Below are 22,721 nucleotides of genomic sequence, written 5' to 3' on the forward strand. Positions count from 1 at the left end.
TATCTGTCCGAAGGGAAAATTTTCTGTAAATCCCCCTTTCTCCCAATTTTTGAGTTAAAAAGACTGGCTTAGTCTCCTTCCTTCAGTTTTCATAAAGGGAAGCATTTGAATTTCTCATCTGTTGAATCCTGTGACCCTGGTCTCTAGTTTTAGGCTACCCCTGTCTTAGATGGGTCCTAGAGGGAGGCAAGGCCTCTTCAGGACCAAGCTCTTTCCAGATCCATCATGCCATCCCTAAGTCCAGCAGGTTTCAGAGGGTTCTCTGGACTTCTCTGGGGGAGACAAATATCTATTGTGTCCTTCGTCAGTATCATATACGCTCCATGAGAGCTGTGCCTTGGGTGCTAAACCATCCAACCTGCCCAACTGTGTCCATGTGCCTACCCAGCTGCTAGGCACACCAGAGCTGACAGAAGTAGCTAGCAGCTGCTTACACTGTAGATCTGGAGCTGCTATACTATGGGTCCTGCATCTGTGTGCTTAACCTCTTGGAGGACGCAGAACTTCCATCTGGCTCCATTTTCGGACTCATTTCCAGAGTGCCTGTGAGAACCTGTGCTGGTTAGATTTTTTAAATCAACTTGATAGAAATCAGAATCACCTGGAAAGAAGGGGCTCAGCTGAGGAGTTGTCTCCATCAGTCTGACTTGCGGCCATGGCTTAGCAGCGCACTTCCTGGCTTTAGAACGCCTTTGCCCAGCAGCATGTCACCTAAGATATGCCCAGGGTGCCTTCATGTAGCTTGAAGCTATTTCACATCTTCACTTGGGTCAACAGTCCTCCCATCCACCCCAGGGCGTAGCTTAGTCCCACTGGACCTCACAGCAGGCTTCCTTACAGAAGGTAAGACACAGAGAGGTAACAGGGTGGATACTAAGTGTATCCTTTGGCCTCACAGGCGCTCTCTGGAAGAATTGGCCCAAGGAGGCTGTCATTTCCAAAAGCTCACCCTCCCCTTCCCACCTGTGCTAGCTTCTCAGACGGTTGTCCCTGGGCTAAGCAGAGGATGGAATTCTCTTTCAAAGGGAAGATTGCTGGCCTGGCTTGGGAGCTGAAGCCTAGGACCATGATTTCCAAGAAGGAGAAAGGTGAGAGCTCTGTACACCAAGGGTAGCCAAAGGAGACCTGACCAGAAAGCCTCTGTCTTGTCACAACAGATGCCTTCAGCATCCTGTGTGCACCCTGCCCAGGACACCAACAGCCTGGGGTGTTGGGCGGATGCTGACGCAGGGGAAGAAAGTTCTCGGAGGCCAGCCAGGACTTCCTTAACCTTCTATTGACTGCACTACTGCTGTGGTTCAGCTTGCCCAGGAAGGAAAACATCCAGGCCACTCTTTCAAATCCAGTTTACATTCCCTCCCTTGAAAGCCAGGAAGGGCCTAAGGGTCAGTCAGTCCAGTCTACCCAGCTCTACACCTAGACAGATTAGGCTCCTGTTGGGACAGGAAGCAATCAAATGCTTAGGGCAGCAAAGGCAAGATGCTCTGAGCAGCAGGGAGAAACCACAGCGGCATTGGCAGTCTCTGTGTAGGCCCTGGTGGGCTGCCCAGAGGGCTGAGAAGACAGTCCCTGGCAGACAGTGGGCTGAGCAGTATCAAAGACCCAGATGGGGCCAGGACAATGTACAGCACCCAGAAGCCCTACAGTGGCCTCCTTGCCTTCAGGAAGTCAGTCAGCCACACAGGGCTGTGATATGGGGTCTCATCACACTGGTCCGACCTGTTCTGTAGAAACTGGGGGTCCCTGAGTTTCTGTGATGATGGTACAGTGACAAGGAGAGCAACTATTGCTCCCCAAGAGTCATCTGGAGGCTGGACTGGGCAGGCATTTGCTTGTCTGGGACAAAATGAAGGTCTTGGTGATCTGACATGGCTTCTGCCCTGTGTCTATTGGTGTTAGCTCTGCCTTGGACCTTTGCAATGATAGAAACTTCTGGAGTCCAGGCTGTAAAGATCTACTGTACCTTTGGTTTTTTTTTTTTTTTTTTTTTTTAACATATATGGTTCTTTTCAAATCACTCCTTTTGAGTTTCTTGAGATTTATTTTGCTATTCGTTTTCTAATATATTTGGTTAGATTTCTAGCTCATTTATTTCCTTTTCAGTTAACACAAACTTTTTGGGTTACAAATCCCATTTCTTCTTTCATAGAATATTTAAAATTATGGTGTGTGTTGTTTTGAGTGATTTTTTTCCTAAGACACATAATTATATGTGTGGATTAAAGCTTTCAATTGTGTGTGTGTGTGTGTGTGTGTGTGTATTTAACATTCTGTTTGCCATTTATTTCCACATTAATTGCATTTATGATCAAAGAACCTGACTTGTACACTTGTATAGTACTTTTTATTTTAAGTTTTTTTTTTTTTTGGCATTTATCTTAACACATGATTTGGGGGAATGCCATTGAATAGAGCTTAGTAATTGTTTTGCTGTTTAAATCTTCTAAAATTTGGCACATGTTATATTGACGTTCCTCAGTGTAATAGAGGATTCGATAAAAAATACCCCTTTCTAGATATAATTTGTTTTATTTATGGATGCATACATGTTTAGAATGTTTGTTGTTTTCTTGGTTAATGAAGCCTTTTCATTGGGAACTTGTTCTCTTTAGCCCTAAGAACTATTTCCGGTGTTGAAGATGATTTCTTTTGGTCTGCCCGCCATCCCTGCCCTGGGTATCATTTATGACCCCTTCTTGTTTTAATTTTGCTTGTTCTTATTAGGTCTGTGTCTTCTAAGTGTATGCAGCTCGACGAAATGAGTTTACCTGCCATTCTGAGTGTGTCGTTCAATGTCACCATTTGGACCTCCCTTGTGTGTGTGTGTGTGTGTGTGTGTGTGTGTGTGTGTGTGTCATTTAGTGTCACCATTCAGATCTCTCTCTCCCCCCACCTGTGTGTGTGTGTCCTTTAATGTCACCATTCAGATCTCTCTCTCTCCCTGTGTGTGTGTGTGTGTGTGTGTGTGTGTGTGTGTGTGTGTGATTTAATGTCACCATTTGGACCTCCCCTGTGTGTGTGTGTGTGTGTGTGTGTGTGTGTGTGTGTGTGTGTAACTGGAATGGAGTATTACTAGAACCTACCCCGTTCCCATACTCTATGACACGTCCCCATCAAGGAGATCACCTCCCAGGCTGCTACTAGCCAATGGCTGCTGGGCCCAGCAATCTGGAAGTGGGCCCATGCTGGTAACTTGAGATTCCCTTCTGTCCTGGTCACAATGTTCTTGCAGCCAGAACCCTATTTCTTCTTCTCCAGTCCTTTTTCCTTCCCTCCTTCCCTTTCAAAGAACTTTACAAATTGGTGCTGATGTGTATCATTCACCCAGCTTAGCATGTTTTCAGCTCCTTTGCACTCCTTAGCTTTTTCACCGACACTGGTGGCTTTGCACCCCTGAAGATATCTTCATTTTGTGCTCACTCCTGAGCAGTACTGCAGGTGGACACGAATTGTAAGTATGTATATTGTTTTCCAAGGCACCCGAAGATCTTACAGCCTGATGATGTTCATGAGCAATGTGTGGCTAGTTGACAGTCAATGTTTCCTGGGTAATCCATGCTTTGAGCTTAGTAGCTTCTAAAATGTATTTCTCTGACCTTGATGATTGCCTGTGTGGGTGCTTGGAGCTCTGGTCAAATGCCTAATTTTTATTCTCCTTTCTATTAACAAATAAAATGTGCTGTGGGAACATCACTGTGGTGGTTTAAATAAGAATGACTCCCATAGGGTCATATATGTGAATGCTTAGTCACCAGGGAGTAGAACTATTTGAAAGCATTAGAAGAATTAGGAGGTATGGCCTTGTTGGAGGAAGTATGTCTTTGGGGGTGGGCTTTGAGATTTCAAAAGCTCATGCCAAGCTCAGAGCCTATCTCTCTGCCTGAGGACCAGGATGTAGCTCTCAGCTACTGCTCCAGCACCTGCCTGCATGCCACCATACTCCCCTCTATGATAATAATGGGCTAAACCTCTGAAACTATAAGAAAGCCCCCAACTAAATGTTTTCCTTTTTAAGCATGGCCGTGGTTACGATGTCTCTTCACAGCAATAAATCATTGACTAAGCCCCATGATTCTGAGGGATGTGCAGCTCCAACCTTACCCACCTCCCATTTACTTTGGTAACAGACTCCCCAAACCCGGGGAAAGGCTCCAGAGAGTCCTCTGTTTATCTCTTTGCGTCCTGGATCCCCATTGGCCTCAGAACAATTGTATCAATGAATGAGTGAGAGAAGCAGCTGGGGAGCTGGGTGGGTTTTCTTTTCAGCCGGGAAGGAGTCTCCTTTCCCTACCCACTTCCAGATGATTAGCAACCGACGTTCAAACAGTAGCGCCCACCCACACACAAGTGTTGCAACTGCCCGAGTACCACCCTGCCTCCGCTCTACCCCATCTTCCCTGAAAAATCCCCGGTCCTGCAGGACATGGCCTTGTGGGCACCCATTCTCAGCCATCTCTCTCACAGGGACCCTCACTCTGCCTCACTCTACCCTCCTTATTTAGAGGACACCTGCTGATTGATGACAGGCAGGGACCTTGCTGCCATCCACAACTTGGAAAGGCAGGGAGGCCCCTGGTCCTCCAGTGAAGGCCAGGAGGGCCCAGTGAAACCGCAGCTGCCGCTCAGGCGACTTTCCCGGAGGTTAGGGGAAAGCGATTTGAGCGCAGACAGGGGTCCTTGGGCATCTCAGACAGCCTGCACGCCACCAAACTGCCACCGCGGTCAGGGCCAGGAGGGTTCAAGAGCCCAGACGTTGAAGTACACTGTGCAACAGCTCAGAGGTGACAGAAGACATCACTTCCAAACACAGCAGGACTGAGCCTGGAGCTCCTGGCTGCCAGTCAGGCTCCCGAGCCTGCGGGCGAGGTGGGAGCCGTGGGCTCGGCGGAGTGGAACTTGGGATCTAGGTCCCTGGTGCCTCCTCAGCCTAGAAGGGCCAGGGGTGGGGACCCTGTGGGCTAGGGACCTGAAGGTCCCGCCCCCGAGGCGGGGCCTGGACTCCCGTGGGCTCCTTCCGCAGCCAAGTTCAGCCGCGCAGGCTAGCCGCCCAGCAGCTGGTACCCGCCGGCCTCGCTGATGCTGCGGAGAGCCCAGGTGAGACGCGCCCCGCGGTCCTACTGGATAGACTGGCGAGCAGGAGAGGGAGACAGATGCTTCTCCTTCCTGTGGCCTTTTCCCGGGTAGAATTCTCAAGTCTGCCTTAGCTCTGAGGGCGGGATTTCCCTCCCCCCTGTGCCAGCTCCTACATCTTTCTCCAGTCCAGTCCACTCTCTGGGGGCCCATCCTCTTGTCTGCCTCTCTCCTCTCACTTTCTTTTTCTTGTAGGGATCATCTTTAATGGCGATTCCTCCTTGCACTCCCGTTTTCTTTCCTTTTTTTTTTTTTTTAAATCTTCTCTTCCTCCTCTTTTCTTCCCGCTGCTCCCACTTCTTTTTTGCATACAATTCTGTCTGGTTTTTCTCCTAGACTGACTTGTGTGTCTGTCTACGTGTGTGTGTGTGTGTGTGTGTGTGTGTGTGTGTGTGTGTGAGAGAGAGAGAGAGAGAGAGAGAGAGAGAGAGAGAGAGAGAGAGAGAGAGAGAGAGAGAGAGAGATCTCTATACTCTATTATTCTCAACAGGGCTTGTGCTGAGTGCCATGGTAAGAACCATGACCAGATCGATCCCAGATGTGTTCTCCAACAAATATTTACAAAGATCTGGAAATGTAACTCAATGCCTGTTGTGGAAAAATACGTAAATGTCCGAGTTTTCTGGGTGAGCAGAAAGAAAATACCTGGTTTTGATGAGATGCTGTGTCCCTGTCTTGACATCATTTTCTTCTCTAATAGGTACAGACAGCACACCAGGAAAGCCGATCCTTGGAGTAGCATTTAGGGGACAGGTCCAACCATGCGTGCATTCTGGGCAAGCTGTGCTGTCAGGTTCTGGGGCACAGAGGGGGTGGTGTTCCAGGCTGGATTGTAGGAAGACAATGGGAGCTCAGGGCTGGGTATGTTTTTGTCTACATGAGGTTGAAGAACAAATATTTCATGTTACCCTCAAAGATTACCTTAGATACATTTTAAAGAGAAGAAATCTAGGAAAGCCAGCCTGCTTAAATTGTTAGGGAACCAGGTACAGCAGGTCTACTGAAGCGATGTTTATTGCTTTGTTAAAGATTTAGTCTTGACAAAGACACAATTTCATGTTTAATGATATTTATGATCTGTCTTTATATTTAAAAACACATACAAAACATACACTAACTTGCTTGTTTTCGAAGATGTTAATCACCAATTAAAGTTTGCAGCCTTGTCTTCTTTGGAACAATTTAAATTGACCTTGTAGTTTATTGTGCCTTTAATGATAATTCTGCCAGCTTAACTTTTCACGGATGCAGAAAAGGAAGCTTGTCAATAAGTGAGCAGAAATAGCAGCTGGTCAATGAGGGTTGCGGTGTGGTTAGTTGAAGAGTTTGCAATGCTATAGTAAGGAATTCTGAACGGTTAATACGCATGTGCTGGGAGCTGGGGTTTGGAGACTGTGCTCTGCACTGGAGAGCTCAATTGTCCTGTGAGTCATCCAAACACTGGCTCCAGTGAGTCAGAACCAGTAATGGCGCTCCTCAAAGGGATGCTTCTCAGCTGATTTAGAATTGCATGGCAGTTTTGTTTGGCAAATTTCTTCTTCAGAAATCCAGGAGCTGGTGGCTCATATTTAAAACAGATAAGCCGCTAAGAAAGTATACGAAGCAAAGTCTTGAGTTTCAATGTTTTAAATTTTATTTTCCTTCATTACACAGTCTGTATCTTTATAAAAATGTCACAGCCCTTCTCTCTTTAGATGATGCTACTGCTTGAGTATAAAAGAGTCTCTGTTGAACAGCCTGGTAGATAAGCCATGTACTTTATCCTGTAAATGCTGCCCTGGAGGTGAAACCCTGGCTAGGGTGGGGCACCTGCTCTTCCTTTCTGATAGTACCAAGAACAAGAGCTTCCTTTATTGAGATGTTACACACACCCTGTTTAGTCCAATTAGAAGCACCCTGAACTAAAAATCACTATTCCAGTTTTATTTATAATGTGATTAACATCCTGAGTGGTTCTCCTGGGTTATGTGCCTAGTGAGTGGCTAGGCTGAAACTGCAATGCAAGCTATGTCTTGGATCTGAGTCCTTGGGGCCAATTCAACCCCACAGGTTCTAGCAGAAATATCACCCCAGATAACACTACTTATTGGCTGGTTAATGATGCTTATTGGAGCATGGCTTCTTGCTCTAGTGTCCTGGCCATCTTTGGCCATAGCTAACCCTGAATCCACCTAGTAGAGCCCCTATGAAGCACTGTTTTAGCCCTCTGAGTTCATTGGCTCTGTTTCTGAAAATTCCTGGGGATGGAAGGGTGAGGATATGTCATCTACCTTTATGTGGGTCCACATGGCCAAGCTGGGTTAGTACTAAGTGTAGCCTTACTGTAGTCCTGGGAACCAGCTTTGTTTGCATTCAAACAGTTTTGGTCTAGAAGACTGGAGCTTTAGCTGGACATAAAACCTCTAGGAACTGGTTAGGACGCCCACTTAAAAGCTCTGCTTCTCTATGAAAGCCTGGAAAGCTTTTATGTTTCCAGTGTTTCTAATATTCCAGAACTAGGAAATGCCTAGAAATATGAACATTCCCCACAGAAAAACTCAAGTGGTTATCATTCTTATACAGAAGGTGTTAATGCATGATTGTATTCTGGAATCTTCCAAAAGGGTCTGGGAAAACTTCAGAGTCTAGGGATGCGAAAAGACTAGATACACTGGGAGTGTTTTATGCCTTGTTTTGTTTCAACTGAGAAGAAAAGCAAATACAGGATACAATCTAGCAGGTATTATGGTGTCATGGAGCAGAACTTGATTCTGAACTGCAACTCAGATCCACAGGAATTGATACAGTGTTAAGAGGACTTCAGAACTCTGAGGCATCCAGTTGTTTAATAAGATCTTATTGTCTGTATACAGGAAAAAAAGGAAAGAAATGACCTGGCTACTTGATTATTCATTTAGCACCATTGCGTGCTTGTTCTTTGAGTTCACAAGTCATGGAAAGTTGGCCATGAGGTGACTGTCCCTTTGTGATAAGCATGACAACAGTTTGTCTTCAAACTGAGTCCTGAGCCAGGTTCCTTGGCACTTTAGACATGCTGATCTAACCAATCTTTAGGACAATACGGTGAGATGGAGTGCCCAAATGCTCCCTTTTACAGATAGGAAAATAGAGGTCCGAGTGTGGATAATGGCAAAGAATGATGGAATCCAGGTTTTCGGTCCATAGAACCCATACACTTGACCTTTATGATATGAATGTGGGGCTCCATTCACTGGAACAGCAAGGGTGAATGGGAGAATGTAACCAGCGCCTCTTAGACATTGGAATGATGAGTCTATAGTTTGTATTCAAGCAGGAATCACAAGACTGGGAAGAGATTGATCTCTCCGAATGTAGCACTTGCTGTGTTGGTCAGCAGCAGTACCCTGACAGGAGCTACGGGGAGAAGTATCTGCTATGGCAGGGAAGAGGGGCCATGGGAAGATGTCTGTCTTGTTGATTGGAGGATCCTGGTGTCAGAAAGCACTCCGGATGATAGGATCATCACATGATCTGAGGTCTCTGAGGATGGTGGGAGGGTCTTGGAATTTCTTCTATTTTTTTTTTTTTTTCAGATAGAAGAACATGGAGTAGTTCTGAACCACGTTTGTGCAATTCAGAGGGGTGCCTTGTGGTGAAAAGAGCCAAGGATGATAAGAAAAGCCTTTTAGTGGAACACATACAATGATGGAGTGACAAGGACCCACAAAGAGAGTCAGGATGGAGAGCCCAGGATGAACTGAGGCCATTGAGGACAGCCCAGAACAACAAAGAGTCTTTTCATGTGGGGACCAGAGCAAGGAACAAGGACTGCACAGACCCATCACTGCCTAGGGCAGCTGTGTCTGTGGGAGGAGAAAGGGGAAGGCGCAGTTCCAGTTTGTCCAGAAAACAGCTGCACAGGGGGTGAGTCCACAGGCACACAGGGTGGTGGGGTGCAGGTGAGAAGGAAAAAGTGCTGTGTGCTGTGTGATTGGTCGGCTTCTGACCCACAGAACTCTGTGTTTGGGATGTGGAGTGGCTTGGAGAGGAGCTCCCACACCTGTGGTGGCCATCTGGGGGGCCCAGGGATGAGGGATGCAGATGCAGCGGGATGAGACCTGGAAGCCTAACTTTGGCCCTGGGAAAGATGCTGGTGTTTAAAGCGAGGGCTGTGAGTCCCTACAGAGTGCACGGAGGCAGCAGCGTTTCTGTAGGAGCAAGCCATAGCAGCCTCACACTACATTCCATCTTGAGAGGCTTCCATCTGGCAGTTTTCATGGAGGATAGACGTGGGAGTAGGACCTGAGATGGGCCTTATAGGAAATCCCATGCACTTGCCTGCTCGATTAACCCCAAGCAATGCTGATTTATGAGCCAGAGGTAGTCTCAGGGAGGCAGGCCATGATTCCACATGTACACATACACATGCACACAACCATATACAAAGACACATACAGACAAATGCACACTCTAGTACTTGTACACTCTCCTATAAGCACATACACACAAGTCACACATATATACATACTCTTCTTTGTACTGTCCTCTGCTTAGTTATTAGTTTGCTTTTGTCTGCTCCATTTCTCCTTTCTCTTTCTCCTCATTATCATTTATTCATTTCCCCTTTTCTCCCTCGCCTTATTAAGGATTGGGCTGATGGCTTTGATAGGGCATATGGTTGGATAGGCTATCTAATTCAATAGCTGGCATTCTCCAGATTCACCATGGTATCAAATGCTGCCCTGTGGAGTTGAGCAAAATGACATGGGGATAGGTTGGCAATAAATGTTGGATTGAGAAACACAATGTACTACATAGGTTTTGTGAAAATTAAGTGAAATTAAATGCACAGAGTTGTCTATACATACTTAAACAGTAGATTATCACCACTTTACTTTTTATATAATGAAGCATCCTGGTGACCAGCTTTCTGCCCTGCATGTCCCTGAGAAGAGGGTGGTCACATCTTCTTGCATGTCACTGTAAGTTCTGGTTCCTGGGATGAGCTGTCCCTGGTTGGACAATGATGCCTGGACCATGAAGGGGCATCATGGGGCCTCTGCAGAGCTGGAAGTGAGTGCAGTGAGATCAGGGAATTTTGAGGCAGGTTCTTGAACATCCTTGGGTATAACATTACCTGGATCCAGCTGACTCTTGAGAATTATCTGCGATTAGAGAAGAGACAGAACTTGTGTGTTTTAGTGTATTGTGGGAGTGTTCGTATAAATGTGTACGAACATGTTTGTGGGAGCATATGTGTATTAGTGTGTGTTTGTGTGAAAGTATATGTGTATTTGTGTGTTTGTGTGTGTGTAAATTGTGTTTGTGTGTGCGAATGTGCCTGTGTGACTGTGTATGTGCGTCTGTGTGAGCTCATGGAATAGAAACTCACTGGTGGGGATTCAAACAGACCTGCTATTATTTGATTGAGAAAGAGAGGAGCAATTTATCCAATTAGTTACATCTGGGAGATCAGGGCTGAACTGTGGAGATGTTTTTAGCCCATTTCATAGTAGAAACCTGGGGCTCTGAGGGGCTGCCTGCTTTGCCCAGGGTTATCCTGTGGCTGTTGTCGCCTCTGTACTCAAAACACTGGGCAATATGATGTCTGATGTTAGAAGCAGCCCCCCTGAAGCTGTGGTTTAGAAAGGATGTTGAGGTGATCCATTTTGTCCCATCAGCACACAGTATGATGAGGGACCTGGGGACCCAGAACCAATCAGAGGAGGGGACTGTTTGCTTTTTTTTTTTTTTTTTATTTGCCATAGCAGCTGTTCAAAAGCTTTCGTCAGAGGAGACAGTGCCGAGGCTCCCCTTTCCTGCACTTTGGGTACTTCTATATTTTAACTCCCTCAAAAAGCTGATGCTGGTTGAATCTCTCTGGGGAACTTCTGAAGGAAAGGGGCAGGTGGGAGATGCATGTGCTGTGTGCTCCCTGCACAGGGAAGCGGAAGGCAGCGAGATGATGCAGCTGCCCAAGAAGCCTGAGTCCCAGTGAGGATGGAGCCTAGTCACTTCTGAGTCCCTCTGGCTCAGGGTAAGTTCTTCCAGTGATGAAAACTCTAGAATGCTGGTCGGGTCAGCACTGTGGTTCTGCCAGCACTGGCGAAGGAGATGGCTAGGTTCTGTGTCCTAGTTTTAGAACCAGATGGCTGGGCCAATGGAGAGAGGAAAGTGCTGAAGGCCACCCTCAGAGAGCTGATGACATTGCTTCCCCCATAGTGTGCTGTTCCTGCCAAACCACGGCACCTCCAGGCACAGTCAGAAACCGCTTCACCGGTGGATACCCAGTGGTTTGGGACGAGTAGGCAGCTGACATGGGTAGAGGGGAAGTGAGTGGGTTTAGGTGTAGGACGAGTCAAGAGTGAGTGTGTCTGGTGAGTGGCGAGCCGGGAGACTCAAGCTCTAGACAGGAGCAAGGCCAGGTGGAGAGTAGACTGTGCCTCAGGGGGACGCAAGGGCCAGACACAGCCCACACCCACCCTGCCAAGTGTTCCTCTAGCCCTCTGGTCACTTGCGCCTACAGAAGCCCCTGTGTCTGTCCCTCTCAGTACCTGAAGTGGCCCAGCACACCTGACAACAAGAATTAAAATCAGCCTGCCAACCAGCAAGCAAAACTGTTAATGTGGGTGCAAACACGTTAGAATTGTCAGGGAAGGCAAGCTGGCAGGTGACACTTTATATATATTCTGCTGGTCCGGTAGTGGCTGTCCCCCGATGCAGGGATGATGCTGAGCTGCTGGTGCCACTGGACCGTGGCCTGTGTGTGTGTGTGTTTGCTCACACATGTGCACATGTGAGTGTGTGTTGTGTTGACATCCTCCCTGAGAGTCCTGGAGGCAAGCCCTCAGAGTTGGGTGGGGTTGTCACTTCTAGACAGTCACGGTGCTTTGGATAGAAGTAGCAAACATCAGCTTTGGCCAGCTCAGAGAAGGAGTTCATTAGGATGTGGGGCAGAGTAGGTCCTACCCTCAGAAGGGTGGCTGGAGACCTGGGCTGGAGAAAGACAGGGACTGAGTAGCGCTGGAGAACCCTGGTAGCAGGAACACACTGGAAACTGGACTTGACTGGGAAGATGGTGAGTACAAAAATGATCAGATGTTTGCTCTATTGTCCCGAGAAGCAATAATCTTCCCTTCCTTTTAGCTGGTTTAGGAACCTTTTGGTCCAGATAGTACCTTCTGATTGCTTGCTGTATGACTTACCTAGGTGCCCTCTGGGGTTAGACAGTGGCAAAGGCTCTTTCTTCTGGGCCTAAGACATCAGCAGAGTAGAAATGACACCCATCCTGCCCAGGCTGTCCCTAGAGCTGCAGCTGGACAATATGATGACTAAGGCAGGGGAGGGCAGGGTGCTGATGGAGGCCGTTTCTTTGCTTGATGGGCAGTCTCCTTAGGGACCCTCAGATCTGCACACGAGGGGAGATCTGCAGCTCTCAAAGGAAACGGTGCTGAGTTATAATCTCCATTGGGAGCAAGAGCCACTTCTGAGCATGTGTTTGGTGGTTAGCTCCCACAGTGTGGGAAGAACGTCCACGAGACCCTGCCCTGGCATCCCTCGGGACTCTGGGGCTTTAGTCCTCGGCTGCTGCGCCCCACTGTGCTACCCATGTTCCTCCCTTCTACTTGTACTGTGATCCTGTGACAGCTTTCCTTTTGGGACTCAGAGGACGGCCAGATCTAGGTGAGGGGAAAGGGAGGTCTCTATGGAGCAGTCCTGAAGCTTCACAACAAACGCCCACCCTTCTTCCTACTGTCCCTGGCTTGTCTATCAAGCCCCTGACTCCCAAAGGACTCCACAAAAAGCACTCCCTATCAGGGATTGGAGCAGGGGGGAAAAGTGCATAAAACTAAGCAGTGGCCACTGGGTGGTCTCAGCCGGACTAGGGTCCACAGGGAAAGGCGGCCTGACCGTGCAAGGCTTGGGTGGGGTAGGGAAAGCGGGGATAAGAGATCCAAGATTGGTCCAGAGGAATCAACACAAGTGGAAGCAGGCTGGAGTTGTGATGTGGAGCAAGGGGCTGCTAGTGCCGGAAACGGAAGGAAAGGCATGCCATAGGGGCCAAGTAACGGATCCATGAACCTTCCAAATGCCTCCTCCCGGTGCTGTGGCTTCCCCCAGGCTCTGGACCAGTCAGGGCCAGACAGAGCTCCTGGAGCAGGAGCTGATGCTACCTTCTTCTTGACTGCAGGGTCAGCTTGTGGGCAGGTGTCCAGGATCTCCTGTTTTCTGCCTCACAGCAGGCTCCCTTCCTTACCTCTTCAGCTTCTGTGGTTCTGAGCTAGGTTTGTTAATCGCAGCAGCTGTTTCTGTGGCTTCCCTGCCTTTCCCTGCACAGGGCCGTGGCACATTCATCTGGTGCCAGTGCTCCAGCGCTCTTTCTGGCAGACACCTACTGCTCGAGTCTAAACTCTCCGAGCTCATCCTTTCTCTCTTTCTCCTCAGATGATCCTGCTCCCGCTTCACAGACAGCGAAGGAAAGCCGGAAAAAGTGGGCTGGGCTGGTGTCAGCCTACACGGGACACTGAATGACCAGTGTTGCTCACTGTTGCTCCCTTTTTCTGCAGAGAGTGGTCAAAGGCATCCAGTCCAGGCTTCACTGGGGACTTTGCAGTCTCATAGCTCCTCCTGGGGGTAGAGACTGCTCCTTTGGACCTCCAAAGCCCTCTAGATGAATGGCTGCTGGAACATCCACCTTGCTTAGCCTGTCAGGCCTTGCTGATCACATGGCTGAGGGCAAAGGGGCTTCTCTGAGTCCTTCAGCTGAGAAAAGATGGAGGCTCATGGCGCCCGAGCAGGTCCAGTCAGGGCTGCTCAGGAAGACAAACCTGGACTCTGGAGCTGCTGCAGGTAAGGGTGGCCAAGATGTGACCTGTCCTGAACTGAGTCTGTCGACAGCATTGAACAAGCCTCAACTGGACAGGCCTCTGGCCTGTAAGGCATGCACAGAGCTGCCATGTCTCCAGGAGAGGCCAGGGGATATTCAGGCCCAGAAGAGGAAGCCAGAGGACCCAGAAGGCCAGCTCGGCACTCAGCAGCCACTCTTGGATCTCCCCAGAGCCTCAGTTGATGGCACAGTGTGCTCGGTATGGCCGGGTGCAGCCCGGAGTGAGCAGAGAAGCGCTTTCAGCAAGCCGACCAAGCGCCCAGCAGAGAAACCCAGGCGCTCCCACATGTTTCTGGCCAGTGGAAATGCAGAGGGCCCATGGCAGCTATCAGGACTCATCACCACTGTGGACATCCCTTGTTGGGCTCAGCTGTCAACTTTCAAGGTCATGGGTGATTTCTGGAGATTACACACGTTGTCACAGAACATTCTACTCTGCAATGCTTTCCAGGGGGCTCCCACACCATGGCTGGATCACACCCAGGTGCAAGCACCCACATCCTCCCCACCTTCTGCCACAGCCTCTCGGGCTCTCTTGCCACCCACACTCTCCTCCCCAGGCTTGTCCACCCAGAACTGGTGTGCAAAGTGCAACCTTGCCTTTCGTCTGACGGCTGACCTGGTCTTCCACATGCGGTCCCATCACAAAAGGGAGCACGTAGGCCCCGATCCGCATTCTAAGAAACGGAGAGAGGAAGTCCTCACTTGCCCCATTTGCCATGAGTACTTCCGGGAGCGCCACCATCTTTCCAGGCACATGACCTCACACAGTTCGTAGGTGGCTAAGGAGAAACCCGATGGCCATCGTGTCTGGTGCTCAGTGGTGAGGCACAGGTGATTCCTGGCCTTTGTTGACAAGGTTGTCTCAGGTGTCTTCAAGGTTGTTCCCTTTGCTTCCCAGAGATGAACAGCTCAGTTATAATTTGTCATGTCCTAGCCCCTGTGATGTGTTTTCCTGGAAATTCATGCATTAAAATGGTGAGCTTCGCTCGTGGGATAAGGGGACCCATGATCCTGGGAACGGGGCTGTTCCTGGCTCTGTTCCTAGTGCCCTGCATGGAAGCATGTGAGCACAAGATGTTGGCTTTGCTGGTAAGGAAGCCTGCATTCAAGGTGGGCTCTCTTGCCTAAGAGCCGCAACCTTGGACATGTTCCTTTAACTTGCTGACCCTCAGTTTTCTCATTTTAAAATGGTGGTTAATGAATGCCATCAATCTTGAGGAAGGTGTGTGGTAAGTGGCCAGCTCATTTTCCTGGTAGAATGTGAGCACTAAGCATATGAAGTTCATAGTCACTGCTTGAGCTAGTCAGCTACATTATTTGTGAAATCTCAGGGGTGAACAAGTACTGGGTTTCTCTGCCATGAGTCTGCAGCAAGGCTGAGGAAGAGCTTGGCTTGGTAGACATGGCTCAGGCTGCATTCAAATCTATGTCCTTTTCCTGCTGGGTCAATACTCTGGACACAGTGAAGCTGGGAGCAGAGATGGCAGCCGAAATGCTCAGTTAGATTCCCGGACTCCGCCTGGGTCACAAGCCTAACCTTCTCTGGGACAACCTACATCCGGTCCTGAAGGGACTAAGTGGAAAAGCGGCCTGGCTGAAACCCTAATGAGGGAGTGGGGGCATCAATCAACCCTCCTGTTGTCCGGCTCTTCGCACTGTGAATATGGGAGAAGAGGAAAACAGACATGCATCATTCATTCTGCATGACTCCCAGGTGCCATCCTTCCTTGTGATCCTGAGCTGGGCAGGAAAGAACAACTGGAGGGAACTAAGAATAAGGTCCCCAGCAGGCACTTTACCTCTGGTCATACCATGCCCCCCGCCCCAGCACTGGAGGACATAGGCTGTGAATTCTCATACTACTGCAGAAGAATTTCAACTTGAGAAGGTTACTGACTTTCCCAAGGCCACTACTCTAGAGTATTGATGGAAGAACAAAATTCAGTGACCCTCAGATCTGAGCTAATGTCTCTTCCAGCCTGCTGCATGTCTGTTTAGCTAGCATGGTCACGGAGCATACTGCATGACTCAAGAATTGGAACTTAGAGGCCGGCCTAGTCTCCTCATGTCCATTTCAACTTAACCTTGCTACTTGTGTGCAGATTCAAACACACATACACATGCACACACATACAGACACAGACACACACACATGCACACACATAGACACACACTTGCATACACACACACACAAAGACAGGCACACACCCATGCATACTCACACACAGACACACACACAAACACACACACACATGCACACACAGACACAGACACACATGCACACTCACACACAGACACACACACAGACACACACAGACACAGACACACATGCACACTCACACACAGACACACACACAGACACACACAGACACAGACACACATGCACACTCACACACAGACACACACACAGACACACACAGACACAGACACACATGCACACTCACACACAGACACAGACACACATGCACATTCACACAGACACACACAAACACAGACACACACCCATGCACACTCACACACACAGACACACATGCACACACACACACGGACACCCACACCCACACCCCACTCTTCTCTTGAGCACTTTTCTCCATCCTGTACACTAGGCAGTGTATAGATTTGTCCTGTTCACTGGAGCACTCATCACTGGAGTGAACTCGGGCTCTGCTGTTGTCCCTGCTGTATTCCCATCGTCTGGAACGAAGCAGGCATACAGTAGGCACTCAACACCTATCTGCTGAAAGAAATTACAAGTTACCAAATGAAGGATCGGCCTGACTCTGGCCTTGCTCCTGACAACTCTTGAGTTGGCAAGGAGGGCAGGAGGTGGCATCTGTCAAAAGCAGGTTCACGCTTATTTCGGCGCAGTGGATTGACCCGTGATTTCTACGCCATCTCTCTGAAAGGGGAGTGCTTCTGTCATGAGGTGCAGATGATGCTCAGAATTGATGCCAGCACAGCTGTGTGGCAGCCCTTCAGATTTACAAGCTCAAAGATGTTCGGGCGTCCATGACTTAGAATTTGTTGGTGACACAGTTCCTCAGAATAAGCATGCTGGGCTGTCAGGCTTCCTCTGGAAGTCAACTCCCCTCTCCTGTCTTCCTCTCCCACGTCACTTGTTCCTCCTGGAGAGGCCACTTTAAACCATGACTTCCTGAGTTATCTCTTTCATTAAAAAAAATAGCCTGGATAGTTTCATTCCTCAAAATTCATTTGAAGATTCTGAAGTGCCAGCTCCCCGTTTTCTTTCTGAAGACATGGCTAAAAACAACCACCTCTGAAGTAGGAGGTGGTCCTCACATAAGGCATTCCGTCCACTGATACCTGTCCCTCTTTTACTCTCCAGAACTGTGAACAATAAATTCCTGTTGTCTATAAGCCACCCAGTCTATGGCATTTTGTTATAGTAGCCTGAACAGACCAGGCAGCCGCCTTCTATACACAGTTCAGTTACTGCTTCTAGGGGTGTAGGGATGACTCAGTGGTTAACAGTGCTTGCTGATCTTCCAGAGGACCCAAGGTGGGTTACCCCACCAATGCCGAGTGCCACAACTGCCCTGAACTCCAGCTGCAGGGAATCTGGTGCCCTCTTGTGGCCTCAGGGGTGCCTGCACACATGTGGCACAACCACTTCTACATCTATAAATAAAAATAAAAATAATTCTTGGAAAAACTAAGGCTTCTAAGAAGTCCTCAGGGGCCAGGGGTTATGACTCAGTAGTAGGGTGCTTGCCTAGCATGTGTGGGACACAGGTTCAGTCTCCAGCACTGCCCAGAATTTAAAAAAAGAATTTGAAAATGAGGCTGAAGAAGGCCATGCTGAATTCAGATCAACTTACTAGACAATTACCAACAACTCATATCCCGAGTGCTTATAGTGCTGAATTTAGACCATCACTGAGGTTTACTTTTTACTGTCATCTTGGAAACAATTAAAATCACTATGATGCCAGGTCCTAATTCTGAACTTGTTGCAGATTCCTGGATCTTTATGTCAAGGGTCCTAAATGCAAATGACTGTATATGATTAGAAAAATGTATGTAGATGAAGGGGCCAGAGCACAGACATGGTGGCACCCCTTGGTGACAGGCCCTGCCATGAGCTTGGGTGGGTTTCCTGGGGAAAGCCTCCCCAGAGCCGGCCTGAAAGAAGCTAAAAGAGAGAGCAGCAAGCCAGGAATCAGTGGAAAAGTACTTGTCTACTAACTCAACTGCTGCTTAAACACAGCTAGGCAGACGGATGCCTTCTTGTGGTGACTTGGAGGAGGGTTTCCTGGACCAGGGCTGGGATCTGGTATGTCTGGCTTCCGTTCGCTGCATTCTGGCAAAGGGAGTGACATGGACAGTGTGGCATAGACCTGCTGTGTGGAGAAAGAAAGAACCATGAGCTGGTGCCCACCCCCAAGTCTGATAGGCTTCCAGCTGTTGAAGGCAGCAGGGACCAGGCCCACCCTTCTAACCTCACTCATGGCCCCTATCCTCATGAGCCTGGAAGAGACGTGCTGCACAGGATGGAAATACGAAAAGCCCAATTACAGCCCTTGCCTCCTCCATCCCCCTGGGAAGGGATGGCACTCCCCAGAGGCCTCTGTAAGCTGCTTCTCCAGACAGAGATTTCACATATCCCCATCATTTTATACTTTCCTTATTACAAGTCTTGTGACAGGCCTAAAGGTCATATAGTATATGAGATATGAATCTGCTAGGATAAGCCCCTCCCTCTTTCAGGAAGTTATTCCTTAAATGTTTAGAAATCCGTTTTGTATGAGGGGTGGGAAGAGAAGGGAGGAGGCTTTAAATGTAGCTTTCCCTCTTTTATCCATGACGTGTTTTCCAGGGCTGGAGGCAGGGGACCTCCGGTGTCTGGTCCCCTTGCTGTTCTAAGATCCTCAGGTTAAGAGGCTATCTTCAGCACCAGTCACTGGTCTGTAAAGCAGAGCTGAGGTCCCCAGGCCAGGTGGCAGCAGCTAAGTCCCTCAGGAACCAGTAGGTGGTAGCTAAGTGCCCTCCTGTGGGGACCTGGAGAGCTTGCTGGCCCAGGAGTGGGCTTTAATATGCCTGGCTTCCTTTCATTCTGGTAATGGCGGTGACCCTGGGCATTGTAGGGTGAGTGAGACAGGAGATGGCCAGGGGCTTCTCCTCTGCTGTGCTGGCCTAGCCTCAGTAGGGGTTCTGTGGGGACCTCCAGATGCTCTCTTCACCTTCCTGGTTGAATGGGGATGGGATCCCTCATGCTGCCTGCTGCAGGGAGCCAGGCCATACATACTCCAGCAAGACTTTGGAGGTCCAAGTCCTTTCCTCTGATGACCAACTGCACCTGGGCATGGCACTCTAGCCCACACAGTGCCATCCTCTGTCTTGCCCACCTTGGTCCTGTCGGTCACACCCCGGCCAGGGTGAAGACTGTGCCAGCTCCCTAGCCCTGCTGTTCATATCTAGTCCCTGGACCTTCTCTGGAGCTCTTTGTTCTGCAGTCACCCCTTGCACGGTGTCTGGCCCGGCATCCTCCAGACTTGCCCCAGGGAGAGAGGCAACCAAACAGAAGGCGATGGATCTAACAAGCCTGCGTTCGTTTTCTGTACCCCAAGGCTGGCTTTGGTCGAGAACAGCAGAAGCCCCTTAGGCAGGTCTTGCCCAGAGCCAGGCTGGAGTCCTTCCAGAGCTCTTATAATCCACTAACTGTGCAGGTGGTGGGAACACCCGGACTATTAGGACCAGCTGGAATCTCGGGCACTCCAGCACCCCCCGACAAAGGTCAAGGGAGTTGCCCCACCCTTTCTGCTTACACTCTTAGGCTCCTTCTCCACCTGATCTGCAGGACGGGATAGGTAAGTCTGACCCTTGAGAGGAACGCCATCAGAGATCAAGGCCTTTCAGTAAGATCAGCCCCTTGCAGCCCACAGATGAGGCAAAAGGCACCAAGCTAGGGCCTCAAGACCAGGGAGAGAACGACAGATGGGGCCAATCTGGAGTAACGTTAGATATTAACTCGCCAGACCCTGCTGTCTGTGTGGCAGAGGAGCAAGAGAGGGTGGTGTCTGGAAGTAATGTAAGGGTGAGTCCGAGATGCTGAACTGGGGACAGGAGCTGCCTTGGGTCAGGTGGGGCTGGAGAGTGTGGGGCTGGTGGTACTAAGCACAGACAGAGCTTCTGGGACCTGTGTATGTATTGTTCCTTGTTTCTTTTACTTAGTCTTGTCTCCAAGCAGGTTCCATGAGAAGCTCACATAAGGAAGGCTAACTTGTTCTACTATGCAGAGAATATTGGTTTCTTTCCACTTCATTCTTTCCAGGCCCAGGGGACACTATGCACCATGTGACAGGAACATTGGTATCTTCAGGCCAACAGATGTGGGTTGAGGTCTTGCCTATTCCCTCACTAGCAGCTCCAGACTGCACTAGTCTCTAAAAGAAAACAATATGGCTGATGGAGACAGAAGGGGTTTCTGGAAGGAGCCTGGATTGTGTCCAGTCTCAGAAGAGCAGCCCGAGAGATCTGGCTGGATAGTGGGTAGAAAACATAGGTGGCTTAGGCAGACCCACAGCTGACGCCATACCTGGGAGCTGCTCCTGAGGATGCTGCTGTTGTCGGTCTGCACTGCCGTCCGTCTGCACTGCCGACGGTCTGCACTGCTGTCCGTCTGCACTGCCGTCCGTTGGTCTGCACTGCCGTCCGTCTGCACTGCCGTCCGTCTGCACTGCCGACAGTCTGCACTGCCGTCCGTCTGCACTGCCGTCCGTTGGTCTGCACTGCCGACGGTGTGCACTGCTGTCCATCTGCACTGCCGTCGGTCTGCACTGCCGTCAGTCTGCACTGCCGACAGTCTGCACTGCCGTCCGTTGGTCTGCACTGCCGACGGTCTGCACTGCCGTCAGTCTGCACTGCCGTCCGTTGGTCTGCACTGCCATCTGTCGGTCTGCACTGCCGTCTGTCTGCACTGCCGTCGGTCTGCACTGCCGTCGGTCTGCACTGCCGACGGTCTGCACTGCCGACGGTCTGCACTGCCGTCGGTCTGCACTGCCGATGGTCTGCACTGCCGTCCGTCTGCACTGCCGTCCGTCTGCACTGCTGTCCGTTGGTCTGCACTGCCGTCCGTCTGCACTGCTGTCCGTCTGCACTGCTGTCGGTCTGCACTGCCGTCGGTCTGCACTGCCGACGGTCTGCACTGCCGTCGGTCTGCACTGCCGACGGTCTGCACTGCCGTCTGTCTGCACTGCTGTCGGTCTGCACTGCCGACAGTCTGCACTGCCGACGGTCTGCACTGCCGTCGGTCTGCACTGCCGACGGTCTGCACTGCCGTCCGTCTGCACTGCCGACGGTCTGCACTGCCGTCCGTTGGTCTGCACTGCCGACGGTCTGCACTGCCGTCGGTCTGCACTGCCAACGGTCTGCACTGCCGTCCGTCTGCACTGCCGACGGTCTGCACTGCCGTCCGTCTGCACTGCCGTCTGTCTGCACTGCTGTCGGTCTGCACTGCCGACAGTCTGCACTGCCGACGGTCTGCACTGCCGTCCGTCTGCACTGCCGTCCGTCTGCACTGCTGTCCGTTGGTCTGCACTGCCGTCCATCTGCACTGCCGTCCGTCTGCACTGCAGTCCGTCTGCACTGCCGTCTGTCTGCACTGCTGACGGTCTGCACTGCTGTCCGTTGGTCTGCACTGCTGTCCGTCTGCACTGCTGTCCATCTGCACTGCCATCCGTCTGCACTGCCGTCCGTTGGTCTGCACTGCCGTCCGTCTGCACTGCCGTCCGTCTGCACTGCCGTCGGTCTGCACTGCCGTCCGTCTGCACTGCTGTCGGTCTGCACTGCTGACAGTCTGCACTGCCGTCCGTCTGCACTGCCGACGGTCTGCACTGCCGTCCGTCTGCACTGCCGTCCGTCTGCACTGCTGTCGGTCTGCACTGCTGACAGTCTGCACTGCCGTCCGTCTGCACTGCCGACGGTCTGCACTGCCGTCCGTCTGCACTGCCGTCCGTCTGCACTGCTGTCCGTTGGTCTGCACTGCCGTCCGTCTGCACTGCCGTCCGTCTGCACTGCTGTCCGTTGGTCTGCACTGCCGTCGGTCTGCACTGCCGTCCGTCTGCACTGCTGTTGGTCTGCACTGCCGTCCTTTGGTCTGCACTGCTGTCGCTCTGCACTGCTGTCCGTCTGCACTGCCCACTGGGCATCTGGCAGGACGCTGATGCCTAGACTTGTCACTTGCTCCAGATTTAATCTTTACTTCAGGTTCCTCCAACTAACCAAGGTAGAACCTGTGCCCACCACCAGGGAGCTGAACTTCCAAGACATCCAATTTTGAATTAGGAAAATGATGGCCTCTGACTTTGGCTGGACTTCTGATTAACTGTAATTTTCCACAGGTGTAATATTTACCTCCCTTACGGAACACATGAGGGAGCAGAGGCCCAGAGAGTGAAGTAAGTCTCCTGGAATCACACAGACCAGAGCAGGCTGGACTGGTCCTCCACTCAGGCCGGCTGACTCTAGAGTCTAGGAACATGGCCTCTTAGGGACTCTTTGCTGTAGGCGGTGCAGTTGGGAGTGATCTCCACAGAGTGCAAACACCAGGTGGCCTGAGGGAGAGCGAGCCTGCTGTGTGGCAACAGGCAGGTGTCTGAGTTTCCTGCACCTCAGTGGCCTCCCAGGTGAAGGGTGGTGATAGTTGCTCACGTGAAAACTAAGAACCTTGATTATCCTCTCTGCTGAACATCCCTGGGCTCTCTGTCAACTGCTGCCCCTA

At 50.3% G+C, this 22,721-nt stretch overlaps 1 protein-coding gene across 2 annotated transcripts; it reads left to right on the forward strand.

Annotated features, from left to right (window-relative positions):
• Positions 1 to 4,848: 4,848 nt before the first annotated feature.
• On the forward strand, positions 4,849 to 16,159 carry Znf488 (zinc finger protein 488). 2 transcript variants are annotated; one of them, XM_037208713.1, is made up of 3 exons: positions 4,849 to 5,094; positions 8,685 to 9,015; positions 13,537 to 16,159. In XM_037208713.1, the coding sequence occupies exon 3, from the start codon at positions 13,767 to 13,769 to the stop codon at positions 14,754 to 14,756; it is 990 nt and encodes a 329-aa protein (XP_037064608.1). In that variant the 5' UTR covers positions 4,849 to 5,094; positions 8,685 to 9,015; positions 13,537 to 13,766; the 3' UTR covers positions 14,757 to 16,159. The 2 variants fall into 2 exon arrangements, with proteins under 2 accessions (XP_037064608.1, XP_028734185.1); XM_028878352.2 differs by lacking the exon at positions 8,685 to 9,015.
• The last annotated feature ends 6,562 nt before the right edge of the window (positions 16,160 to 22,721 follow it).

This window comes from Peromyscus leucopus, chromosome 9 (genome assembly GCF_004664715.2).
Source record: "Peromyscus leucopus breed LL Stock chromosome 9, UCI_PerLeu_2.1, whole genome shotgun sequence".
NCBI lineage: Eukaryota > Metazoa > Chordata > Mammalia > Rodentia > Cricetidae > Peromyscus > Peromyscus leucopus.

Bases quoted from the DNA above. Each gene is read 5' to 3' on its own strand.
- Znf488 (XM_037208713.1), top strand. From the start codon at position 13,767: ATGGCTGCTGGAACATCCACCTTGCTTAGCCTGTCAGGCCTTGCTGAT.